This window comes from Symphalangus syndactylus, chromosome 13 (assembly GCF_028878055.3).
Source record: "Symphalangus syndactylus isolate Jambi chromosome 13, NHGRI_mSymSyn1-v2.1_pri, whole genome shotgun sequence".
Lineage (NCBI taxonomy): Eukaryota > Metazoa > Chordata > Mammalia > Primates > Hylobatidae > Symphalangus > Symphalangus syndactylus.
In genome coordinates this window covers 70,501,576-70,528,295 of record NC_072435.2, presented here as the reverse complement: position 1 = coordinate 70,528,295, position 26,720 = coordinate 70,501,576, and the positions used below count along the sequence as shown (strand labels likewise).

General features: G+C 36.8%; 1 protein-coding gene across 13 annotated transcripts in view; it reads left to right on the top strand.

Moving 5' to 3' along the window:
• The first annotated feature begins 359 nt into the window (after nt 1-359).
• KCNC2 (potassium voltage-gated channel subfamily C member 2) overlaps nt 360-26,720 on the top strand; it is a 171,251-nt gene continuing 144,890 nt past the window's right edge. For 11 of the 13 annotated variants that reach the window (XM_063615093.1, XM_055236038.2, XM_063615092.1 and 8 more), the window contains exons 1-2: nt 360-770; nt 1,970-2,675. In XM_063615093.1, coding sequence (XP_063471163.1) covers nt 1,989-2,675 — 687 coding nt within the window. In that variant the 5' untranslated portion in view covers nt 360-770; nt 1,970-1,988. Of the gene's footprint in view, nt 771-1,284; nt 1,363-1,497; nt 1,792-1,969; nt 2,676-26,720 lie in introns of those variants that run through there. The other 2 variants (XM_063615091.1, XM_055236037.2) reach the window with 2 other exon arrangements.

Here is a 26,720-nt window from a genome sequence, read left to right as displayed (position 1 = left end):
TCTCTCTCTGGTCAACTGTCGTTGAGAAAAAAAAATTCACTTGGTTTTAGATTCTCTCACTTGTTGGGAGGGGTGGGGCATGGCCAGGGGTGGGGGGAGAGAGAGGGTGTGGAGAGTGGGATGTAAATAAGGCAGGCAGAAGCTCCAGAGAGGGTGGAGACAGAGCTTTACGGAAGAAAAATATGTAAACCTGGTTGGTACACATAGCTTCTCCAGACCCACCCAGCCACCCTTTCCTGAGCCCTGTGCTTCGGATGGCGGCGGGAGGTTGACGGCGAGTGGTGCTGAAGGGACAGCTCCAGCAGTGGCTGATTTAGGGGAGAAACAAAACCTGCAGATGGAATCGGAGCAGGGCGACTTCACCTTCAAGTGGTGAGCTCTCCTGACCTCCGGCCAGTCTCCGCTCCGTTCAAGGCCAGCCGATCTGCCCGCTCCCGGTGGGGTCGGGCAGTGCCGGCTGGACCCGCCCCGAGCTCCATGGTTTGCCCAACCCTGCGCGATGGTGACTCTGGGCGCGGAGGTTGGCGACTGGCAAATCCGCAGATCACAGAATGAAGGCGGGGAGCGCGGCCGGCGGCCGGCGGGGGCTTTCTCCCCCACCCCAGCGCCCAGCGAAGCGGCTCAACCACCTGAATTCGGAAAACGCCAACAAGTAGTTTCTCGTCGGAGAAGGGCGGCTCAGCTGGGCGCCAAGACTCAGTCCCGCTGCCCAGAGAACCTCGTCCACTCGGAAACCAAAGCAGAACCACTTTTCTCTCGGTCTCCTTAAGGTATCTGGAAATGGGGGCGGGGTGGTGAAAGGGGCGATTTCCTGGAAAGGGCATGTTGACCCTGCAGGCAGGCATCCCCCCCCGCTCCGCCTTTCCGCAGTAGGAATGTAGAGATGAAGCCCTGGGGAGAGGTGGCTGGGAGGCTGGAAACAGGGACACTGTCAGCGAGACTTCCAGCTCAGGGACCCAGGGGGTGTGCCTCCAAGCAGCTTTTCCCCGAGCCTCGCCCCTCCTAGAAAGCAAATCCCCCACCCTCCACCCCCTAAGGGATTTGTTTTTCTTGGGAAGGGGGATGGGTGGGATGCATTGATCACTTTATTCTTAAAGATGGATCCTAGTTAGTTGTTTCCTTTCCCAAGTAATAATAATATCAACAACAACAATAATAATAATGCGAAGAGGAAATCGAATGAGGAAATAAGTCAGAGGTCTCCTAGGTGAAAAGCAACAGCAGAGATTTTTTTTTTTCTCTGACTTCTGCGTTGTCTTTTTGCATGGTCTGTGAGCAAGTGTAGAGGTGAACCCAGAACACGTTGCGCAGAGGGCACTGCCTGAGGGCTAGGGAGTAGCGAGGGTCCGGGCTTGACCTAGGGTGGGTGTGGAATCGGGGCTCGTCACAGGGTGGGGGGAGGGTGTGCTCTCACCCAACACTGCCAAGTTGCCTGAGGAAAACTCCCTGCCTAAGGGAATTGCAACCAGGCTAGGGGAAGGGAGAAACAGAAGGGTCTTGGAGAGTGGGAGTGAGAAGCCAACCAGGGGAGGAGGAGAGAATGGGGCAAAGGAGGTGGAGAAAGTAGGTTTAGAGGGAGAGAGAGGGTGTTTGGGGAGGCAGAGAGGGGATTAGGAGCTGGGAGCAGGTTGGACTTGAGAGGGAACAGAAAAGAGGAAGAGTGGAAGGTGAAAAGATGAAGAAGAGATCAGAGCCAAAAAAAGGAAAGCGGGAGGCAGGCGAAACCGTGTCATGAAAGGTCAAGAAAGACTTGGACTGCTATCTCTGTAGTTCTCTGGAAACCTGGGAAAGGTGTGATGCAAGAGGCGGGGACAGCGCTGGACGCTGATCCCCTCCGGGGGAGGGTCTTTGCCCCATGCTTGTCTGCCAACCCTGCATCCCCGGACTCGCTCTGGGTTGGTGGTGGGGGTCATGGTGTGTCTTTGACGGCCAAGATCTTTAACTCGGCGCTGTGTTTGCCTCCCCCCAGTCATGTCTGAGTCACAGAGATGGGCAAGATCGAGAACAACGAGAGGGTGATCCTCAATGTCGGGGGCACCCGGCACGAAACCTACCGCAGCACCCTCAAGACCCTGCCTGGAACACGCCTGGCCCTTCTTGCCTCCTCCGAGCCCCCGGGCGACTGCTTGACCACGGCGGGCGACAAGCTGCAGCCGTCGCCGCCTCCACTGTCGCCGCCGCCGAGAGCGCCCCCGCTGTCCCCTGGGCCAGGCGGCTGCTTCGAGGGCGGCGCGGGCAACTGCAGTTCCCGCGGCGGCAGGGCCAGCGACCACCCAGGGGGCGGCCGCGAGTTCTTCTTCGACCGACACCCGGGCGTCTTCGCCTATGTGCTCAACTACTACCGCACCGGCAAGCTGCACTGCCCCGCAGACGTGTGCGGGCCGCTCTTCGAGGAGGAGCTGGCCTTCTGGGGCATCGACGAGACGGACGTGGAGCCCTGCTGCTGGATGACCTACCGGCAGCACCGCGACGCCGAGGAGGCGCTGGACATCTTCGAGACCCCCGACCTCATTGGCGGCGACCCTGGCGACGACGAGGACCTGGCGGCCAAGAGGCTGGGCATCGAGGACGCGGCGGGGCTCGGGGGCCCCGATGGCAAATCTGGCCGCTGGAGAAGGCTGCAGCCCCGCATGTGGGCCCTCTTCGAAGACCCCTACTCGTCCAGAGCCGCCAGGGTAAGGCCAGAATCGACCCCTTCCCTGCTGCTTCAACTTCTCCCAACTCCCTCCCCAACTTTCTGTTCTTTTCCACCCCAGGGTCTCAGGGATGGGGGGTAGAAGAGACCCGGGACTTCCTAGAGATACAGTTAGAGGCTCATCCTTTGCAGGGTAAACCCAGGGACCCTGGCCACCATCCCTACCCAGTCCCATCTTTCTCCTCCTCCTCTTCTCCCAACTCAAACAGATTTACTTTAGCAGATAGGACCTAGAGGGCAAATGTCGACTTCTCTGTGCACGTCTTTGGACCCTGTCCTGAAACGGGTATGAGGATTCATCTCGAGTTTCTCCCTCACTCCTTTGTTCTAACTTTTCCTTTAGCTCAGATCTCTCTTCTGGCCTCCTGGTCATCCCTATTTGACATTTTCAGTGAGGCCCCTTCACATCTGACTCACCCAGAGCAGTGGCTCCAATTAGGGGTTGAATCTGAGGACAGAGGAAGGGGAAATGGAATATATCTATGTGACTGGGGAGGTGGAGGGAGGAAAGGTTTGCGGGGAGGTTTATTTTGTGAAGAGAATCTCCAGAACGTTGTTTGGGCCTGTCACTTTCCAAGAGAGACGAATACTAGGATTGTTTCCGTGAGTTGACCGGAGAGCCCACTTACACACGGAATTTTGAGCCTGTTCCCTTTTGCTTTGGGCTGTATCTCTGATCCTTACAGGTTGAACACGTATTAACCACTTTGGTGATCCTAGTTCTCTAAATTTGAGTAATTTAGATTGGAGCAAACTTTATTTTACTTTTAATATTGTGATTCCAGCCTCAGTGTTCTTTTTGGGGTTCTAGTTTAAATGACAGCTCAACTTTAATCCTTGACATTCCCAATTAATTCTTCAAAATCTCATGAAGAGATTATAAAAGTAACCAATAATGGTTTCTCTGGTTGAAAGGAAATAAAGACATATAAATAACCAAAAATTATACAGTATGTGAATGGTTTTTAATTATATGTGAGAACCAAGTACTGTATTCAGTTAAATCTTTGCAACTGCATGTGTCTGGTTTGCTTCCGACACCCAGAAAAGACACCCCATGGGCAGAATGGCAATTCTCCCAACTTTACTTTGGCTCTATCTTCATTATTTTCTTCCTCTGTGTGTCAGAAGTGTCTGCATCTGAGATGTTATGCAGCTATCTACTAATTTGTCAGAAGATGTGCTACTGATAACACTTTGGAAGTCTGTGGATGTGTTTTGTTTTCAGTGTGAAATAGAATATGAAAGAGACAATTTAAAGCATTGCTACTCTTTTAGACTTGGTATTTAAACGCATACATAAATTCTAACATGCCTGCATACACATATTTGAACATAGAATTAATAGCTTCAACTTGGAAATCTTTTTATTTTTTTTTTGCAGGCCATGCCATAAATTCAACAACAGCGTTGGCATTCAGGAAAAAAAAAAAAAAAAACCAAACCAACCAAACAAAACCACAAGTGCATATTTATTTAAATTAAACCACAGGCTCATGACCATTACATCTGTGCATCTGTGTTTTTTGGATTCCAGCTGAGTGTTATGGAGCTCTTTCCACTTGGTGGCTAAAAAGATAATCTGAATTTGTTTTCAGGCCCGTCATGTGATTCTTTTTTTCCAGATCATCTGCTGCAAAAGGACAGAATGTTTTATTATTTTTCCTTATGATAACATAATACATTTTATTGTAGGCCAGATTGCATAGCAAAAACTTTAAGAAGGTGTTCAACTTTTATCATTGCCATGAAATTTGATTCTATAGATTATTGAGCAAAAGGATAAACCATTGACTTGAAAATTGTGTTTAAAAAGTATTTACTATATTTCATTATAATAATCTTGAGACTTTGATCTGCATCTGTTTTAGGTGAGAAAAGAATACACCAAAGTTGAGAGTAAAACAAGGTCAAAGAGCAAGTAGAAGCAGAATCAGCTAAGAATCATAGACCTGAAAAATTTATTTGAGGTCACATTTAGTCAAGACCCTTTATATTGTAGATGAGGAAAATGAAGACTGCAGATGCTAAGTGATGACCAAGGTTATACATCAAGTTAATAGCAAAGCCAAAATTATCCCAGAGGTCTCATGACACTCTCCTCAGGCCCTTTCTAACAAAACTACTGATTATAACTGGACTGGATTGTGAAATCTCTGCAGATCACATTGCTCTTGAGATTTAATGCGGCATAAGACATTTCACTAGAGTCCTAACTTTGAAAGGTCATCTATGACTTTTAAAATATATGTATTCCAGGACTTTCACTCCTAGAATTTTTACCCTCTACCACCTAACAGTAGAATAAAAGTATGAGACTTGAATTAACTTCTTAAAAAGAATCCTGTTTGAACTTTCCATTTTTATTGACCAGCCGGGGTTTAACGTTTGGCTTTCTTTTGTGGGTCTTGTCTTCAGGGAAATCGCTTTTCAAATTACTAGGGGTTGGCTAAAAAAAAAGTAATCATAAGTCACCATTCTATTTAAAAGTGACTTAATATTTTTACCTGAGCACTTTTAGTTAAGATGATAAGCTGACATTATCTGACTAGTTTGAAAAATAGAATTACATGTGGAGGCCACAAGTTGAAATTATATTTTGCATGGACACAATTCGAGGAAACATAAAACAATTATCAAGTGTTTGCTTCAGTTGTCTTATTATCATGAGTCTCATTCTTAATAGGAGTATTTAAACTTTTATAAACACTTTTACTTTTTAACATTAGCTCATCTTTTATTGAAATATTTGACATGAAAAAATTTAACTCTGAATTTCCTTTTCAACTCATTATACCTGTTTGACAATTTTCTTTTTTTCTCCAATATTGAAAAGATTGGATCAGTTATATCATAGATGTGCTTTGTTTGTAACTTTTATGATTTAAATGACAGACAAAAACAACAGTGATAGGAACTGAATAATTAATTGAATTTTGCAACCCTGCATTTTTGTCTTTTGTTTTGGTTGGCATGTCCCTCTCCTCTATGATTTTTAATTTATGAAGTAAATACATATTTGAGGGGTCTAAATTGTTCTATTTCCATTGGTAAATAAGTTTATATTTTATACATTTAAATTCTTATTCTTAAGAATAGTATTCAAAAATAGAAATTTATAAAAATTCAAATATAAGTTGTCATGGAAACCTGTTGTGGAGAAAATGAGATCAGGAAAAAAAGAGAGGTTATTTTGTTGATGCTAGTGAGTGGTATTTACAAACAGTAAAAAACAAGGATGCATAAATATATTTGTAAAAATGTGATGCACTGTATATTTTCAATTTAATATGTAAGTGTTAGAAAAAAATGAAGCTTGTATGTGCTTTCCTTTGAAGAATGTATCATATATAAAAGGACAGGTACCAAGCAGGAATTCCTTGATAGAGTTTCTAGATTTTTAGAAGTTTTTAAAAATCACATAAGGACAAAATACTAAAATAAAAGACAATTTCAAAGAATCTCTTTGGAATATTAGACAGCTGAGAGCAGTTATAAGTTTCTCCTTCTCTTCTTTTCACTGATATTTTTTATAGGGTAGGGGAGATGATTGAATTCAGCTCTGTTTTAGAGTGTTGACTCTTCCTTGGTGATTTACACATATCTTTGATTACCTGATAGATCTTCTGTTTTTTACTTTTAAAGCACATTTTAGAAAAGAGAAACCAAAATAACAACTGCCATGGACCCCACTTAAGATGTTGCCTTTTTGGTGTGTTTCTAGCTCTTTCACATACATTCCCCTGACCTTTATCTCACTTGCCATTGTTGAAATGCAATATGGGTTGTATCTCATACACAATCCTTCTGAATCATACAGGGATTCTGATAGTGAATCTATTATTTTTTAAATTTTGAAAATATTCATGTTATTAGCATTATAGATTATTTCTACAGCATTACCAAAACATACTCCTTAGAAGCCATTAAAATGGAAATTTTAATTTCTAGCATTAGACTCAAATTTGCAAATATTTAATTTACTTTGTATGGTCCACTTTTTCCTCTTCCCCAAGCCACAAAACAAAACAAGAAAGACATGATCTAAATAAATATTTGCTAGTATTAAATGTAGCACTTGATTTTTAAAAATTATAATAAGGTATAGGAACAATTTGAATCATGTATTAAAATTAAAGGAAGAAAATGTTGAAGTCTTGTTTTGTAAGAGTGGTTCTAATTAAAAGAATTAATGGCTAAATATAGCTTATTCATAAAATATTGTCAATTATTAAAATTTTAGAAAGCGCATTTATTCAATGAATATTGATTACACAGTCACTGTAGACTGGAAACTATGAAAAGTACTGGGAGTGCATGGAGAAGATATAATCCTTTGCCTTCAATGAGCTCACCTATTTACAATAAAATGTTTCCTAAAGGCATTATCTATTAAATTAAAAAAAAAAACAAGATTATGGCAAATAAAATTCTAGAGGTGTTAAAAATACATTTTCCTCAAAAAAAAGACTCACATAGGAATATTGCCTGACACATGCAGTAAAATATTCCTTTTAGAAATGATGTTAAGGTATTATTGGTCTTTATTTTATTACAAAATATTAGGCTCTTAAATTCTTTATTTTTCTGTTTTCACAATGACTTACAGGCTCTCTCCTTACAGTATAATGAAGACCGTACTTATACCAAACAACAATTGAACTATTTGGAGTTGTGGCCAAGTTTCTTTTATTATTTCCATTTAATTACAAGTCATGGCCAACCACATGACAATGCATACCCAAACTTCATATTCCTTCAAAGAGTCTGCTATAATAGTCCAATGTGTTTGCACTTTCCACCTAAGCATTTAAGTGTCTTTTGACCTTTTCAGGGCCACTAGTTAAAAGGTTTATAAATAAATTTAATTTTATGCTGAGCATTGGATAGAATCGGAGAGTACCTGATTTAAAGATCACTGAAATAATCAAGTAAATTTAATTGCCAACTAAATATACATACTAATGATATACATACGAGGTGACCTGATTTATGGCTGAACATTAAGTGTCCAAAAAGTGAACGTAGTTGGATAGATTAGGTATGATCTTTTTCTGTAATATTTTGCTAAGAGCTCATTTGTAGACCTGACTTGACAAAATTAAATAAAAGACAAGGAAAGTTTTTTATCTTTGTCAGTAAGCTCATTTTCAAAGCAACTGAAAAGAAACGTATAGATCCACGTTTTTGTAGATTTTCCATTTGAAAATGTTTATCGTTACCACCAATTTTTACTACTACAAATAAAGTAAATGTGATTTTCAACTCTTGTATTCTTTGAACTTCTGAGCCATATATTCTTTTTATTGTGGGAACCTTTAGAAATGTGTCCAAATAAAATAGTAAAGGGCATTAAAGATAAACACAGACCTGTAGAAGAAAATATATAGTTTCAAAATAGTCCAAAAAATAACCATCAATATATTCCATAAACTTAATTCAATTCTAGTTAAAATATGAAGGGCTTTTCTTCTAGAAGAGCAGTCAAGATATTCTTTAAATACAGAAAAGCACTGCTTTTTTGCCTTCCGTGCAGGTTGAGGGATGGTAATAACCCTAACGCTGTGTAGTCAATATTTTCATAGAAAGTGAATAGAATGTGAGTGTTGGGAGGAGAACAGAGCAGGACTGGATATTATATGGAAAAAGAATTGAAAAATGCCTGAATTGAGACTTACGAGACATATGCTCCAGACTTGATTTCAACACTAGTTGTGTGACCTTGGAGAATTTACTTCATCTTCCTGAATCTTGATTTCCTTTGCTTTATTCTGAAAAATAAAACCCAAACATTGAGATGACACATTGGACTACATAGTACCTAAACTTCTTTTCAGCCCTAAAATTTTGAGATTTGTAGTATAATTACTGCTTATGATTCTGGGGGAGGGAGGAAGGTACAACGTGTTCATGCCCATTCAGATTGCACTCCAAGGACCATCACACTAATAAAGTAAACCAGAATCTGGTTTTTATTTTTTTCTTTTAAATTTCATTTGTAACTTTCTGCCCTTTTTTTTCCCTACAGCTGTTGGGTAGCTACTGCTGTGGTTACCATAGAAACAGGTTAGCTCCCAGCTTCCTGTTTCCATTGAAAACAGCTTTCTCTCAACCACATATTGATCTCAGGAAATCATTTTGCTGTGGCTCTGTCATGAAACCCATAAGGATGTTCGGCTCTGTCATTTCTTAGGTCTAAGATTCAGTGCAGGTGTATATCCATCCACCTGCAACGGTAACTGATTAGATAATCTCAGTCTTATTTTCACTTGAAAAGTATCTTATCAACAACACCATGTTTTTCCCCTTTTCATATTTTATATAAAAGGGACAATCTTACTCTCTTGAGGACTTACACTATGCCTAACATATTTAAGTGTTTACAAAATTGTGTCAAATTATTCAATTCTAATCTCTTTCATAACCCATTCTATCAGAATAGACATAGAAAATAGTGTGCTGGCACACTTCATAAGTTAAAATTGTATTTTGTTCATAATGTTCATTAAGATATATTTTAATGTGCTCACTAGGGAAGATTATTTTAAAATTAATGTGCATGTATAGTGTATAGTGCTCCATATTTCTCTTTTGAGAAAATCATTTTTCTATTTTTAGGGTATATGTATCCACATAAAAAGAATATATATTCAAATATATATTCACTGTTGTGATACAGATACATACTCAGGGAACGTGTTTGTAAAATTTGTATGTGGGTAAGAGATAGAATTGACTTGTGGGAATATGGCTTTAAGTTTTGACTGAGAAGTGCGTGTGTGCATGTTATTATATGTGTCCAAAATATATATTATATTAGTGAAATCGGTGAAGAAATACGTGATAGACTTCTGGTGTTTATGCTGATTAGAACTGGAAGAAAATTGGCTATCATGTGGCACAACTGTCTCAATTCACAGAGAAGACAACTGACATGTTTCAGCCATGACAAGTTAATGACAATGGCAGGGCTAGTATTTAGATCTTGTGACTTCTGATTAAGTGTTCATTCTATTCAATTTTGATTGCTTAGTTTATACTGTGTTTAACACTAAATGTACAAATTTTAGCTCTTGGGAAGCAGCAAGACTCTTAGGAAGGATAGGCTCTGACCCCTTCCATGTCTTATTGTTCAACAATATCAGAAATTTGTCATTATTTTAGGGATTTGCCTTATTTTCAAGATTCCCTTCTAGTTGCAGTCTTCCATTGCTGCCTTCTCCACTAGTTTACATGTTATTGTCTTACTTCCTAAAAAGCCTTAAAACTAGCCTGCTTATGAACTTAACCCCCTTTTTTTCCCTTCAGCTCGTAACACCTATGAGAAGACCTGCAGGAGCCTACCTCCCAAGCTGAGCCAGAAGATATTTAGATAATTAAGAAATGATACCTATTTTTCCTTTGACCCTTTTGTGTATATGTCTTTTATGATATGTTTTTCTACTTTTGTTTGATTTATTTATTTTTAATGCAACACTGGTTCAACCTATTGCAATAGAACACCATCTTCTCAAATGTAAATAACCAGGTCATGGTAGGTTTTCCCAGGGATAACTGGTGAATTGAAGAGAAAAGCATTTAGAGCTATTGGAGATCTGCAAACAAAGTTAAATGTTGTTGTGAGGTCAGTAAATACAATACAGAAAAAACAATTTCCCTGAATATTCTTTAATGAACAGTAAGCCAAAGATGATGTGATGGGAATGTAAAGCAGTGTTATAATTTGGGAGTGTCCCAGAAAATACATTTTATAGAAATCAAAACAGAAGAACTTGGGGCAAAATGTTATGGGTAATGTTGGGCAAAAATACTCCATGATTGCTGCAATTACTTGACTGGCCTTCTTTCCTGAAAGTTCATAATAATACCAACATCTCGCTAAACTGACATTTCCTCAATGCTGTATGTGTCCAGAAAATCTCATGCAGACACTTCAGTAGTGTCTCCTTCATTCTTTGTTTGAAGCCCCTGGTTGGTGTGCTATCAAATCTTTGAGCTTTGCCATTCTTCAACAATATCTGACTGTGCTGTAGACATCTTTAAAAATTGGAGCAAAGGCCAAGATAGTCTTTCTCAAAAGTTTTTTCTATAATTTAGTCTTAGAAGTGAAAGGTGTTTTCCTTTGAGTTGTCTCTACGATGAGAGACCTAGAAAGAAAAAATAATCAACTTTTGGTTGCATAAGTTCTTTTATTTTACACCAATATTTTATCCAGGATTTTAAAAGTGTTTAGTAAATAATAAAATGCAAAGACATCTTTTATAAAATGTAGTGATTTAAATAATACTGTCCATATAGTCAAATAATATTAATTGACTCTAAATATATGATTACATGTTTATAAATTATGTTTAAGCAAAAACTGTTTGGACCAATATAAATTTTTTTTGAGTTTTTTGTCATTTTGGGCTCCATGAAAAGGCCAGACATTATTCAGAATTTATGTAAAATTTGTGTCTGTGCTTGCAAATTATAGAATAGAAATTCAGATATGCAGTTCTTGATTTTGGTACTTTTAAGTTTATTGACTTAGGATTAAATGCTATTTGCTAAAAGTGAATATTGCATAATAATTGTAACGGAAATGATGGCGTAATAATCATTGCAGTAACCAACTTCCTTACTGATGTTGATGTATTAATTTTTAGATAAAAGTAGTAAAACTGGCATTTAGGAAAACATAACAATAGTTATTACAGTTTGACTTATCATGTAAGTTGTTCTGCTTCTCTCTTTTAGGCTTCTTGTAGGAGCAATGAGAGGAATATTATGAAAGTTACTAGAATGCTCTTAATGCAACCAAGTAGACTGAGTAGGAAATGGGCAGAATAGAACCTTAACTGGCCTTTGTCTGTACAAACAGAATCGAAAATAGTAGTTATCTTTAATTTTTTAAATATATTATAACTTTTTAATTAGGCCTGAGTGAACCTATCACCATCATCTAAAATAATTAGTGGATGCATCAACAACTTTCATATTTGTATCATTTGTATGCTGTATGCTTATGCTTAATTCCCAGGTACATTATGTTGACTGTAATTTGATACTTAGAGTGCAATGCTAGAAATATAGAATTTAAGCAAACTAATAAGATCAAACATATTTTAATGTATTATTAGGCTTTAATGACATTAAAAAATGATTAGACTTGATGCAAAAGCAGGGTTGTCTTTAATTAATTGCCTCTTTTTTCTATAAATTTACTGTTTAATTCTTAATTGTAGTATGTACATGCTATCAGTTGCAAGATTTTTTTAATTTAGTGAGTGTTTTAAAAAATCTGATTCTTTTTCAATTTTGTTCGTCATTGATTCAATTCATCTCTGATTTATCTATCTTAGGTGATTTCATAGTAACGTTTGGTTTTTAGATGTAAGTGCAGTTGTCAGAGCACTCGACATTGTACTTCAATGCTGGGTTTCTTCATCAATACAGTCTTTTGTGTTTCCTCTACTTTGGCCTGCACAGGTTGGATGATAAAGTAGCATGCTGTCAGGATTTGTACATTCTCCTTTAACTAAACAAACTGGGAGAGAAAAAAACATCAAAGTTTCTAACGCTTTTGAATCTCTTAGTTGACAACTATTGAATTTCAACTGTTGGCCAGAACTGGGTTATGTTCTAAGAATGCAAAATGGATTAAAATTTGGCACTTGCCTTCGCCACACTTGTATTCAGTAGGAAAAGAAGAACTATAAATTCACAGTTATAGTGCACTAAGTGATATAGTAGAGACATTGATATAGTGTAGATGCACAGGTTAAGGAGGAAACAAAGATGACATTTTGGTTAACTCCCAGAAGATAGGTAGGCATTTTCCAAAAATCAAGGGGAAAGTCAATGGAATAGTGAGCAAACATGAAGGCTTAATGGGGAATATCATGTCATGTAACATTGAATAATAAAAAGATTTGAAGGCATGAAACATGGCAAAGACAGAATAACAGGCTTGAGAGAACAGGGAGGGTGGAAATTGGGAAGGAGGGGACCACTGGGCTTATATGTAAGATATCCTGCTTAGATGTAAGACTCTCAGTCCAGGACAGCAATGGACACTGTTTTATCAGTTTACCTAAAATTTGCAGTTGAGAAATTTGAATGTGCCTATGAATCACCTAAAATGATGACTAAAATTGTGCAAATCAGGTCTCACCCCAGAGATCCTAATTCAGTGGGATTTGGGTATGATTCATATCAGGTGAATGCATTTTGAGTGCAGTTGGCTACTTGCTCACTATGTGCCAGTACTGTGCTATGACTGCAGAAAAAACAAATATAATTCAACAATGAATTAAGAGACAAATCAAGCTTAGACCAGTATTAGAACTGGTTACCTGTAGTTCAGTAGGATGTTAACAGATGTTTTCTCTCAAAAGACTTTCATGGATGGAAGAATTTGGAAAAAAGTTAAAAATAAAATTATATAGTTGTTTTTTTAATTGCATGTCTTCTTAGAGTCAAGGAGTTAAGTAACTAACTGGCTGACTTCTGAGAGTTGATTTTGAGATGGAAGCTAATTAGTGTATTAGTGTTAAGGACTTCACTGAATACGCTAAATATGAATTCTGACTCAACAACTTGCTTGCTGTCTTTTCTTCAAGGAATTCTCTAAGCCTCCTCTTTTCCTCATCTGGACCAGGGAGAAAATAATAGTGTCTGACTCAGTAGAGTGCTACGAGGAAAGACTGAGCACATTTATGTTAAGAATCCAGACCTGGTTCTAGAAATGTCATTTGTATTATTATTACTCTTAACATTATCATTGCTATTATTCCTTGGGGCAAGTATTGCTCATTTCTGGAGGTGAGCTGTTTATAGTAGCCTACTTTAAGAAGGCTTTCCGGTGTTTAGAACGTTCATAAAGAAATAAGTTGTCTCTCCCTGAGATTTTTTGTGTGGATTCTGAGTGACTATCTGTCTGGGCAGTTGTAGAAGTAATTATTTCATTTATGATTAAATGGTAATTAATTAAAATAATATCTAATATACATATTATAAATCAGGCATATTGTAAGCAGCAAGGTGAAGGCATATTCCCAGACTTTAACACACTTGTAGTCTATTGTAAGAAAACAACCAAAGGATGATGATAGTGCAGTGCCATAATATCTGCAGTAGAAGTGAGCACAGGGTGATTTGGAGGTTAACACAGCTTTGCTAGCATTGGAAAAATTTTCCAATCTGGGTTGGTACCACAGGATGAAGAGGACATAGATTTTTCAGACAGTGGGAAGAGGCTAAATAGTTTCAACAGGAAAGGAAGGCATGGACTGTTTGTCCTATTTGAGGTACTGTGAATAATTAAGTACCACTGGAGCATTGAGCAAGGGGTGGGGAGGTATACCAGGAGACAGACCCTGAGGTTGGCTGGGAATGCTTGATAAGTTTTCTTGAGAAGTTCTGGTCTTTCTCTGCTGGTAATGGAGAGATTTTGAAGGATTTTAAGAGCAGCGGCAAACAAATTTGTAATCGGGAATATCATTCTGAAACCTTTGTAGCTGAAGAGGGGATTGGGTTGAAGAGGGTGAGTGTAAGTTTTTCAAGAGAGCCACAGTTTAGTGTTATTGAAGTAACACAGGTGGTAGGAGACAACATTGAAACTTGAAATAAGACAGTGCCAAGAGGAATGAAGTAAAATGGTAAAATGGACTCAGTTGAAGAGGAGTTTTGACTAATTAGGTATAGGAGTGAATGAGGCAACAAGAAAAGTCAAGAGTGTTCCCTTAGTTTCTCTTGGTGTTACGGGACAAGAAAAACTTTATGACTTCTTTCTCATTCAAGAAGCAGTGGTTACGATTTGGGTATCTGGCTCATGAGTAGTTAGTTATTCTTTCACAAGATTTAACACTATAATATTTGGTATTATATTTTGTGATTTTTTTCTTTTATATTTCTGTATAAACTACCTAATTATAGAAGGCTACTTCATAGGTTTTATGGTTATGAAATTAGATGCTGAGTATGCCAGTTAAGATTTTTGGTTATTGTAATTCACCCACCACCATAACAAGTTAGTCAGATAAGCAATCCTCTGTACAAGAAATACAGGCTTTACATTGCTAATACTTTATTTAAAGCCAAAGAAAATAATATTAATTTTTGCACAGTTTCTGTGAAACAGAACTGCCTGTCCCATGTAGAAGTCCATGTAGATTCCAAAGCTAGACATTTGAATTGAACTAGGATTAAAGGAAAATGATAATGTGATTCTGAAGTTCAAAATACTCCTTGGAAAATTGCTTTACATAAAACTCACTGTAGAAAGTAGAGGAAAGAGCAAACGTAGTGAGGAAGAAAAATAAAAATGAAAACAGGTATTAGAGTTAAACTGGGAAGATGGTGACTTCAGAAACAAGGCAGTCATTCCTTCCAAGGCACAAACATACCACAACATTTTCTTGTTTTAAAAGAACTTTATCCGTTTTCCTTGACTACATACTAAGATTCCATAGAATGGCTCTTCAGAATCTTGCTACTACCTATGCTCCTAGTCATTTTCCTTACAACTCCACAGCCAAAAGTGTTGTTATGTTCAAACCACAGTTTTTGCCCTTCTTGGATATAAGACATGTATTCTCTAGTTGTCAAATATTTTTAAACACCTCCTTCAAAGCAGTTAGTTTCTTTCTCTGAGTTTCCACATCACTTTATAGACATTGTATTATAGCACTTAACTAAACTGTATTAATTTCCCAAGGCTTCCATAACAAATCACCACAACCAAATGACTTCAAAGGGGTGACTTAAAACAACAGACACTTATCTTCTTACAGTTTTGGAGGCTAGAAGCTAGTTTGGCAGGCTTGGTTTCTTCTATTGGTTCTAAAAGATAATCTCTTTCATGACTCACTGCTAGCTTCTGGTGGTTGCAATTTTTGGAGTTTCTTTGTGTTTCTTGGCTGTAGATGCATCTCCATCTTCACATGATGATCCCCTTCGCCTGGCCTCTCCTTGCCCTCAGTGTATGGGTCTCTGTTTTCTCTTCTTATCAGGACAATAGTCAATTGCATTATGGCCCACTCTAGCCCAGCATGGCTCCATTTTGATTTAACTAATTGTTAAATTAACTGAAATTTAATCCTGAGGTTTGGGGTAGACATGAATTTTGAGGGACACTCTTGAACCCAGTACCCTAATTTTTCCATTTTGACAACATATTTGCAATATTCAGGGAATCTTTCTTATTTTCTGGTTACTCTTTTTTTTTCCATATCTGCATGTTGTAACTTAATGACTATAATGTCTTTGTGAATCTTTCTGAAGATACTAGTTAGAAAATTCTTAAAATTCTATTTTATTTCTGGCATTAACTCTAGTCCTTCTATGGAATTTCTTTTTCATTTGTTCATCTTGGTCGTTGCATTTTATACTATTGAATCTCTTCAGATATCTTTTACTCTGAAAGAGAGGTGGGTGAATATAGTGTGTTGTGGGTAGGTTGGCAGGATCGTGCAGAACACAGGATTCCCTTCAGGGTGGGTGAATGGGAACAGGTCGGCAAATTGGGATACGGTGGAGGTCTAGAAAAGGAAGTTTTATTTGGAGATAGAACTTTAGAGCATTTCAGTCAATATGGGGTTATCTTTCCTTTTTCTTTTTCTCCATGCACTTTGGGGAAATATGAAGGTACCTTAGAGTTTGCTCCATTTTTCTTTATCACACCAACATACCTAATTTAGAACTGTCTTCTCTTCTGTTGATTCCCTACTCTATTTATAGAGCTGTTCCTGCTAGCTATATTCTAAGGGCAAATTCTATAGCCAGACACTGAAAGAAATTCCAGACCTTCTGAGCAGTTGTCCCATAGCCAGCTCCCTCTCCTAGTACATGTTGCCTCTGAATTTGAGGTTCCTCCGGATTTCCTTGGGAAGAAAAGGACCAACCCCAAGAAATGCTCTCTCCTGTACCTATATTGAATTACATTACTTCACTTACAACCTATATATTCATTATTTTCATCCTATTTGCTTTATATCTCAGTATTCTAGACCAATAATAGTAACTTTTCCTGTTTTTCATCCCTGTGATTATTTTTCGCCATTTTAAATAAAATTTGGGTAAGAAGATAAGTTTACTATCTTCGACTAGAGTTTGACTATATGTGTATAGGCTTCTTGTTCATACTAGTTATAAACTTGTGTATAGGAACACTATTTTGTTGTTGTTGTTGTTTTTACCCAGAGTTATGAACAGTGTCTGGTTATTTTCTCACTAGGTTTTAAAAAAATTGTAGATATTTATAGAGTACAATGTGGTATTTCGATATATATTTACAATGTAAAATAACTAAATCTGGCTAATGAATAAATTTCTAACCTCACGTACTTTTTTTGTGGTAAAAATGCTTAAATATACTCTTTCAGCAATTTCAAAATATATAATGCATTAGTATTTATTATGGTCACCATTTTGTGCGATAGATTACTAAAGCTTAGGTTTTTATCACCATCTGAATAATTCTGTGATTTTCCTTGCCTACAATGATGTATTTCTCTATGATTCTTCCCCACAAAGGCAACGTTTCTTCTTCTTTTCTTTGAGCTTACCTTCTTTTCCCACTTTTTAATTTATTCTGGTCCCCAAATACATACACAATCCTACTGAGAAAATTAGAAGCCTAGGCATAATGTGTGATTTTCTCATTGCTGTATGAAGCTTTTTAGACTAACAGTAAAAGAAAATTTCTTGAAAAGGATCACTCGGACCACGGTGACACTTAATTTGTTATCTACCCACTGAGAATACGTTTGTAAGAACCATGAACTTTGATGGCTTAACAAATATGTCTCTGAGTCTCCATAGAAAGTACACCATTAAGTTGGAATAATATTTACATTTTAGTGTACTTTAAATTTTTATACAGAAATATTTCCAGTGGGACCAAATGCTAAGTCCCCGTTATACAGAGAAACTTCTGACTAACAATAGTAGATGGCACTGATTGTCCTGCTAATTACAGGGAAACGAGGCCTTCACAGAAGGATGTCGTGTCCTAGGAAAAGATGCTGAAGAATGGATGTTGCGGCAGCAAGGAAATTAGACAAGGAGCGCAGGAAAAAGAAAGAATTCCTATTTATCACACTGTTGTTATTTTGTTTCATTTAATTAATTAGAAATATCCAAAGGTGAATTTTTCCACATTCTATCTAGAATGTATTTCATCAAACAAATGCTGCAAAGACTATTACAGGTAAAACTGAATCATGCCCAGATAGTCCATCTGAGCTGTGGCAAATAGCAGGACTGAGAAAGGTGTTTAAAGAAGCATAGGTATATTATAGCGGTCATGCAAATAGACAGAATGAAAAAAGTCTTCATTTATAATATCGTAGAGATTAGGTAAAACTGTATTGTTTTAGGAAAAACCATTGTGAGATAGTAGATGAAATAAATTCATAAAATAGATTATAATATTCAGAACAAAGTATTAGAATGAATTTGTGGTTTTAAGATGAGGTGTCTTTATAGTTAAATTATTTATTTTTAAAACAAGAAGTTTTCTTAAATCATAAATTTAAATATTCTTACCATGGAAAATTGAGAAAATATTGAATAGCCTGAGGAAGAAAATGGTCTTTTTTTCCCCAAAGACTATTAAAAATTTAGTTTGGTTATTTCATTTTCTCTAAGATAATTATATCCACGTGGGCATATATAGGATTTTTTTTTAAATTTAACTTTCACGGGAAAGAACATAGTACCTTTTCATTTGTTTAAATCTGGTTTTAGATCTCAAAAAGTAATTTCATAGCTTACTTTACATAGGTGCTACATGTTCATTTTAAATGTTATTCCTAAATATTTTATGCCTGGTTGTTATTGTGAATTGTATCTTGCAGTCCATTACACTTTAATTAGTCATTGATGGCATATGAGTAAGCTACTACTTTTAGTACATTAATCATAGGTATAGTTATCATACTGAATTCTTATTGATTGAAATATTATTTAAACTTATTGTCTTAGTTTATTTGTGGATATGCCATATATAAATGATAATTCAGTTTATAATTTATAATAGTTATTACTAGTCTATATCATGTATCTTTTAATTTATACTATATACATATAATTTGTAATTACTTTTGTGGTCATAATTTTCAGTCATATTTGTACCTGTTTGATTACTACTACTGCTTTTCTGAAATTATTTGCTCTGGAGTCAATTTGGAAACATCTCTTTGTGATATGCTATATATTTTCCAATTTCTTTGTGGAACTAAGAAATAGCTTGAATATGGTATATTTTTGTGTGTCTTCATATATCCGAGGATATCTTTCTGTTGTATTCACATATGAAAGTTAGCGTAGTACACAAGTTTTCGATGTGCAATTTTGTTTATTAAAACCTGCTATCTAATATTTAGGAATAATTAAGTAAGTGTAGGCAAACAAAGATGATAGAAACATTTCTATGCTGTGAGCACAGACAAGACCCCAAAACAAAATCTTGGATCTGGAAAGGCCCCAAGGAAAGCATAACTTTTGATTGAGAGCATCACCTCCTGAACTATCAAAAAACTAAAATATAAAGGAACAGAATTTAGCCAAAGGAGACAAGGGGTGTTTAAGAAATAGAAATGAGTGGGATAGAGGTCTTAGAGATGAGAGCAAAGAAAATTAAACAAACTGAAAGGCGATAGGCATGAGCAGAGGTAGAGGGCTACTGGGAGCTATTGAAAGAGGGCCTAGAGAGGTAGTTATGGGACAATCAAAGGATATGACCCTACAACATAGTAGTTGTATAACCATGGATAATTTAAGTTTCTTTTTCAGTTTCGTAATAAAACCTCCTCATAAATGGGTATTATGAGGATTAAATGAGATAACATATTTAATGGGCATTGCAGACTGCCTGACATAAAGTGAACATTCTATAAATCATAGCTATTACTATATCAAGCTTAATGGTAGGCTAATGTTCAAAATCTTTAGTCTAATAACTGGTGGTATTTATCAAGTGATTTTTGTATTGGCGAGAGGTAGGGACAGAAGAGTGTCTTTTTGATCGACTCATAGGTAGAAAATCCACAAGGTTCTAGAAGACAGTTTTGAAGATAATTGTATTTTTTGCCAATAGGTTGCAGAGCGCAGCTGACAACCCTCTATTGCTGTTTTGACTGTAATTGCATTAGGTATGAACCCTGTGTAGCATGAAGTTATACAACATTCCTGATACCATTGCCTACTTCTCTCTGAATGCGGTGTAGGGAATGAAAGATCAAGTGGTACAGAGGAGACACATAATGAATTACTGAAGCCTGGCACAGGTTTAATGAATTCTGGTGCCTAGCACAGGTTTAATTACTGATGCCTAACACAAGTTTAATTAATTACTGATGCCTAGCACAGGTTGATACACAGTAGGTACCTACAGAAGTGTTTTCCTAACAGACTGGTGGATTGACTGCCTTTTAGGTGGAAAAGTACACTTTTCAGTAAGCCAGACCCCAAAGGCTTCTACTGCTTCACCTTATAAATGCATCTCCAAGGGAAGCAACTGTCATCCCCTTTCTTCCCTCAGTTCTGTGACTCCTTGGAATGGTTGTCAGATGATAAGGAACAATGCACAGGAGTACCCCTTGTCCTCTGTTACACTGCTGGTTGTAGAGAACGTGACCATGGTGGTAACTTTGTTCACCTCCTGAACTATCAAAACACTAATGACTGAAAAATAATATTGTTGCAGAAGTAGGGTTCATCCCTCTTTCAATTTCTTTCAATCAAGGGGAAGTCTACTGAAATGCTGTTGTCTTTGTAATTGGCAAAATTATTTCTCAATATAATAATCTTACTTTCAGGAAATAATTAAAAGAAAGTTTATTAAATATGAGGAAACTAATTGTTGCATAAAAGTATCCCTTAAATAATTGTTTCATAGTAGTGAACATTTTGTAATAATAACATTATTTTACAACAGAAGGAGATGGGATGTATGTAAACTATAACAATCCACATGATAGAATATTCTATTTTGAAAAATATTTATGAAAAGAATATTAGTAACATGGAAAAATGCATATTCTAAAATCTTATCATATGAAAATGCATATTCTAAAATCTTATCATTATGGGTGGACTGATTCTTGGCTAATGTTATTTCCCTCGTCAGAGACAATGCCTGCACCAACTAATTTTCAAGCTGAAGGGAGTTTTAAAATTTCCCTAATCCTGTCAATATTCACTATTTTCATTTCAAGAGCTTGAGCACAATTTACTATGATCATCAACTCTTAACTATTCTCAACAGTTATTTTGACTAATACAAACCCTTCTGGATTTTGCCATGTTGTTTATTGTTGTCCTAAATTTCCTGGGCTATCCTAGTGTGTCACCTTGTTATTTATTTATTTATTTATTTTTTGAGATGGAGTCTCACTCTGTCGCCAGGCTGGAGTGAGTGCAGTGGCGCTATCTCAGTTCACTGCATCCTCCGACTCTGGGTTCAAGTGATTCTCCCGCCTCAGCCTCCCGAGTAGCTGCGATTACAGGTGTGCACCACCACGCCCAGCTAATTTTTTGTATTTTCAGTAGAGACAGGATTTCTCATGTTGACCAGCCTGGTCTTGATCTCCTGACCTCGTGATCCACCCGCCTTGGCCTCCCAAAGTGCTGGGATTACAGGTGTGAGCCACCGCGCCCGGCCACCTTGTTATTTTTTTACGGATATATTGCCAGATAAAGTATGACACCAGATTAACTTTCAATTTCAGATATGTAGTAAATAAATATTTTAAATATAAGAATCTATACTAAATTTTGGTTCACATGTATGCTAAAAATTGTTCCTTATCTGAAATTCCCAATGTTAAATAAGGATCTTATATTTTTATCTGCTAAATCCAACAACTCTACATTGTGTTTTAAAGTGAATTCAGAAAGAAGCTTTGGTGGTTTTACACTGCAGTCTTTCTCACTGTTTTAGCATTAGTCCTATACACAAAAGTTTCCAACTAGATGTATTTATGGTGCTGTAAAGAGTCCACTGTAACTCTAATTCTAATTTTTAAAACAGTTAGTGCTCAAATAAAGATAGATAACTCCTCTGGTCATCCAGTAGCACACTGACAGAACAAAGCAGACATGGCTGAGTCCTTGCCAGAGGTAATTTCTGTGGTCCTAGGGCTAAGAAAGGGTGAAATTTCATAGCATTTTCATCAAAACGTTATTGGACCAACATACTTCAAATTACCTTCTATTTCTATTTTTACTGTTGCTTATACAGCTTCTATTGTTTGCATGTTGATAGTCTGTTCCTAGTATATTTTAATGAAACAAGGTATGACTATACAGAAGGAGGGCTTTTAACTATTACTAAATAATTATACACAAAGACAATACTCTGAGGAAAACTCAGTAACTACTTACGTGCCGTGTAGAAATCCATCTTTTTGTTACAGGTGTATTTTTAAATACATGTGTATAAGCATTCTTAACTTCTGGCAATTTGAGTTCTCATAATTTTCATTTATAGTCATCAGGTTATTATATTTATGGTGTGACTTGTGGTATTTTCAGACAGGCAATAGTAAATGGGCAATTAAACTTAAATAACAGTCTGCTCCATGATACACTCCAAGTAAGGTTGCTTCTGGCCACCATATTTAACTGGGTCCTACAGTCACTCTCTTTGGCCTTCACTATATCTCTTCTGCAAATAATTCTCCTCCCTGGCAGTGGCAGCCTGCACTACTGTGAGCTCCCCATAATTCAGTAAGTGAGGAACAAACAGTTGAAGGAAGATATCTGAGAGTATTGGGACAAAGAAAAATGTTGGAACAAAAGAGCATATCCTATAACTGTAATTCAATGAGACCGATTTTCGAGTGTTTGGTAAATTGTCTTTTGAAGTAAGTTCCAATAGAGGACTTCCAAACGTGTTTTAAATAATGGCAATGTCATATTAAGGGTGTACTCTCCTAAAGCAGAAATGTGGTCTTCAGTACACAAGTCCTTTGAGATATTGCTCATAAAAAACAAATTCCATTTGGGCACCGAGTCACACACACCACCTCCACTTGTAAGTTTACAATGCACATTGTGTATTAAAGCCTCATACAAATTTCATTTAAAACAAAAAGGGAAAGTGCTTATCTTCCAAATTTGTCAGTTTTCTGAAAACATCCAGTTTCATGGAATACCTTTGGTAAAGTACTGTTCTTAGGGCATTTTTTTTTAAAAAAGGAAGAGGTCATTTAACTGTTTATCTGAATTTTGATATGTGTGTTTTTAAAGTCATTACTTTAGAGTAATATATCATAGTAACTGTGTTAAGATGGCTAATAAAAGGAAAATTATATTTGGATTTACTTTTCCATGTAAAACTGAAGGACTGAGATGTTAGATATCAATTTAGTGAAATAAGGATTTAGCTCAACATTGTATGATTTTGAGTTTGGCCATTATTCAACACAACATTTGAGGGTTTTGATTACATGACATCCTAATGTATTAAGGTATCAACAACTAAAAAATAAAGTATCATGAAAATAAGAATGTCTTCATGAAATTTAATGGCAGTTTTTCTTTCAATCAAGGGGAAGTCTACTGAAATGCTGTTGTCTTTGTAATTGGCAAAATTATTTCTCAATATAATAATCTTACTTTCAGGAAATAATTAAAAGAAAGTTTATTAAATATGAGGAAACTAATTGTTGCACAAAAGTATCCCTTAAATAATTGTTTCATAGTAGTGAACATTTTGTAATAATAACGTTATTTTACAACAGAAGGAGATGGGATGTATGTAAACTATAACAATCCACATGATAGAATATTCTATTTTGAAAAATATTTATGAAAAGAATATTAGTAACATGGAAAAGTGCATATTCTAAAATCTTATCATAGAAATAAATAGAAATTTTTTCCTGTTAGAGGGCAACACTGGGAATGCCTTGAGTTTGTGCATGCTCCATGAGTGGATTATTTTGATTGGAGTGGTGTGCAGAGGCGCAAGATGCATGGAAGGGAGAGCCCTGTGTATTTCTTCAAAATGCACCAGATGTTTCAAGAACTCCAAGAAGGCTCCTCAGAGAAGCCAGAAGAAAATTTCCCAAGGTATATGATTTGTAGACTCTTTTGTATTATGTAACTTCACTAGAATTATACCTCTACATTCTTCATTTAATTACAATAAAATTTTTATTTATGTATTTATTTTTGAGACAGAGTTTCACTCTTGTCACCCAGGCTGGAGTGCAATGGCGCAATCTCAGCTCACTGCAACCTCCACCTCCTGGGTTCAAGTGAGTCTCCTGTCTCAGCCTCCCAAGTAGCTGGTATTACAGGCACCTGCCACCATGACTGGCTAATTTTTGCATTTTTAGCAGAGACGGAGTTTCACCATGTTGACCAGGCTAGTCTCGAACTCCTAACCTCAGGTAATCCACCTGCCTCAGCCTCCCAAAATGCTGGGATTACAGGCATGAGCCACCACAGCCAGCCTACAATATAATTTATGATTAAATTAACTCATACAAGAAATTATGATAGTACCTTTATTTAGTAGACTTGAAATTTTGTATGCCTTAGTTTTGTGTTGCTATAGCAGAATATCACAGACTGGGTAATAGATAAAGAACAAAATTTTATTGGATCATGGTTCTGGAGGCTGAGAAGTCCAAGATCATGGTGTCAGCATCTAGTGTGGGCCTTCTTATTGTGTCATCCCATAACATAAGGGAAAAGAGAAGGAAGAGGATAAGAAAGAGAGAGTGGGCAAAACTCGATCTTTAATAAGGAAACTGCACCTGCAATAATAGCATTAATCCATTCATGCAGGTCATGCGCCCATGACCCAAACACTTCCTATGAGGCTGCACCTCCCAATACCATTGCATGGGGAATCAAGTTTCCAATACATGAACTTTGAGGGGCACTTTCAAACCATAGCATTATAGCATTTTGTTTTCCAAAATACAGAGAAATTGAATAATAACTGAAACTAATCAATCACGTAACCTTAGTAGCATGCATTATCACTGTTATAGCCCAAAGATGTTCATAATTCCAGACTCTATTACCTGATTAAATATAGTATCTGTTACTATTTCTATTAAGGATTGCAAGGTAAGTTCTTTTTAAACTCTTGCTTATACCTTCTTCTATGAGAAAATACAACATATCTTAAATCATTTCAGGTATAAAATCTATTATAATTTTAAATTTCATTCTGCATTTGCTTCCGGCTTTATGCTTCTGCTCCCTTCAGATAAAGCCTGCATTCATGTGTCCACAAATGAATACCTACATACTTAAAATCTCTTATGAAGATATCAACTGTCACAATCATGCTTATCCCTGGTTCTGAATAGTGAGGAGTAGGCACATGACCACCATAATTATTTAATCTTTGTTCTGTCTCTGTGGATTCACAGATCATTTCCCAAGCAGGCACTTAAGTACATAAGTGGCTCTTCAGTCAATGCATCATACAGAACTGGATGAATATTTTGCATATAATCTTTCCCAGGTGCTATGAGATAATTAAAAGAGAACACTGTGCTTGGTGACCCCTACCTTTCCTTAATTCAGAAAAGAAATAAATGTGTGGCAGCATTTTTTATCAAGCAATGTAAGGTAGTAAAAAGAAAAAGTACCTGGGGGAAATTAGATCTGAGTTCACATACCAGCACTATCAATTAAGGTAATGACTTCCAGGAAGTTCTCCCTTTCCTTGCTGAAAAGGGAGATGTAGTAAGGTTTAAGTGAAAAAAATATATAAATCAACTTCACATAGAAGACATAGAAGAACATAATCCAGTGGTTGATGTTATCATTCGTGATTAAATTCAGTGTATTAGCTTAAGTTTACTTATCTAGCCAACCCATATCTATGGAGACTCTGAACTAGATGATTAACCTGGGAAAAATATGCATATGCTCTTAAATAGTATAAAAAAATTCAGAGCCTATAAAAGCATATATAATTGTCAAAATTAATTTGTTCTTTGAGTTTCTACAAAACAGAAGATTCTGTGTTAGTTAATGATGCCACACAGAGACTACACAAGTCTTATAAAACTTGCATCTAGAAAAGCTGAGCTAAGCATTATTATCAAATATAAGTGTTATAACAGGCAGTCTACAGGAGACATGGAAAGTGAATCCAATCAAGCGGAGGAGATTGAGAAGGGAAGTTTATAGAGATTCTTGAAGAAAGAATAGGGAATAGGATGGAGAAGTGGGTGGGGGTGAGAATGTGTGTGAGCTGTGAGATGAAGGGTATCAAGTGGACCAGTGGTATGATACTTCTTGGGAAATATATAAAGTTGAGTAATGCTGGAACTCCAAGAATCTGAGAGGTGGAATGGAAAGAGAAGTGGCAAGTTGGCAAAGACAGATGGAGACTGTGGGGAACCCGGTGAGCCACACTGAGGAATTTGGGCTTATCCTAAGAGCAATATTCTAAGACATGAATATTATTCAATTTTATTTTCATATTACAGAGTAAAACAGATTTTTATTGTTAAAGATGTGGGACCATTTCAGAGAAAACTTGCTTCATATTTTTATGTCCTTTTTATTGCAAGAAGACAGAGGTATCATTCAGTTGGACTTGAAAAGAGTCATGTGATTATGTTAAAATTTTTAAAATATATGGATAATATTTCAAAGGTGCATAAGATCTTACAAAAATTTTGAATGTAAAGCTTGCTTTCGTTTCCAGGGTATTGTCATTCCCAGGACTTTCTGGGTACTGGTTATTTGACTCCTGAATATGGTTGATAATTTTGGTTCATTAGGCACAATGTTTTTTGTTTTGTTGTTGTTGTTGTGCTTGTACATTGAAAAGCAAGTTTAATGTTTTTATTATGGTGGTGATCTTCTATAATAGACTACAATTTGTTTTAGAAATGATCCTGGTTGTAGAAGCACCTCTTCGCTTAGCACAAAGGATTGGCCAAATTTCAGGTTTGAGCTTTCTGCATGGGTAGTCTCTTTGTGGAGAATATTTGAGCTTGGGGGGCAACAAAATTTTCGCAGTGTTACTTTGCTACAATGCCAGGAAATTCTAGTA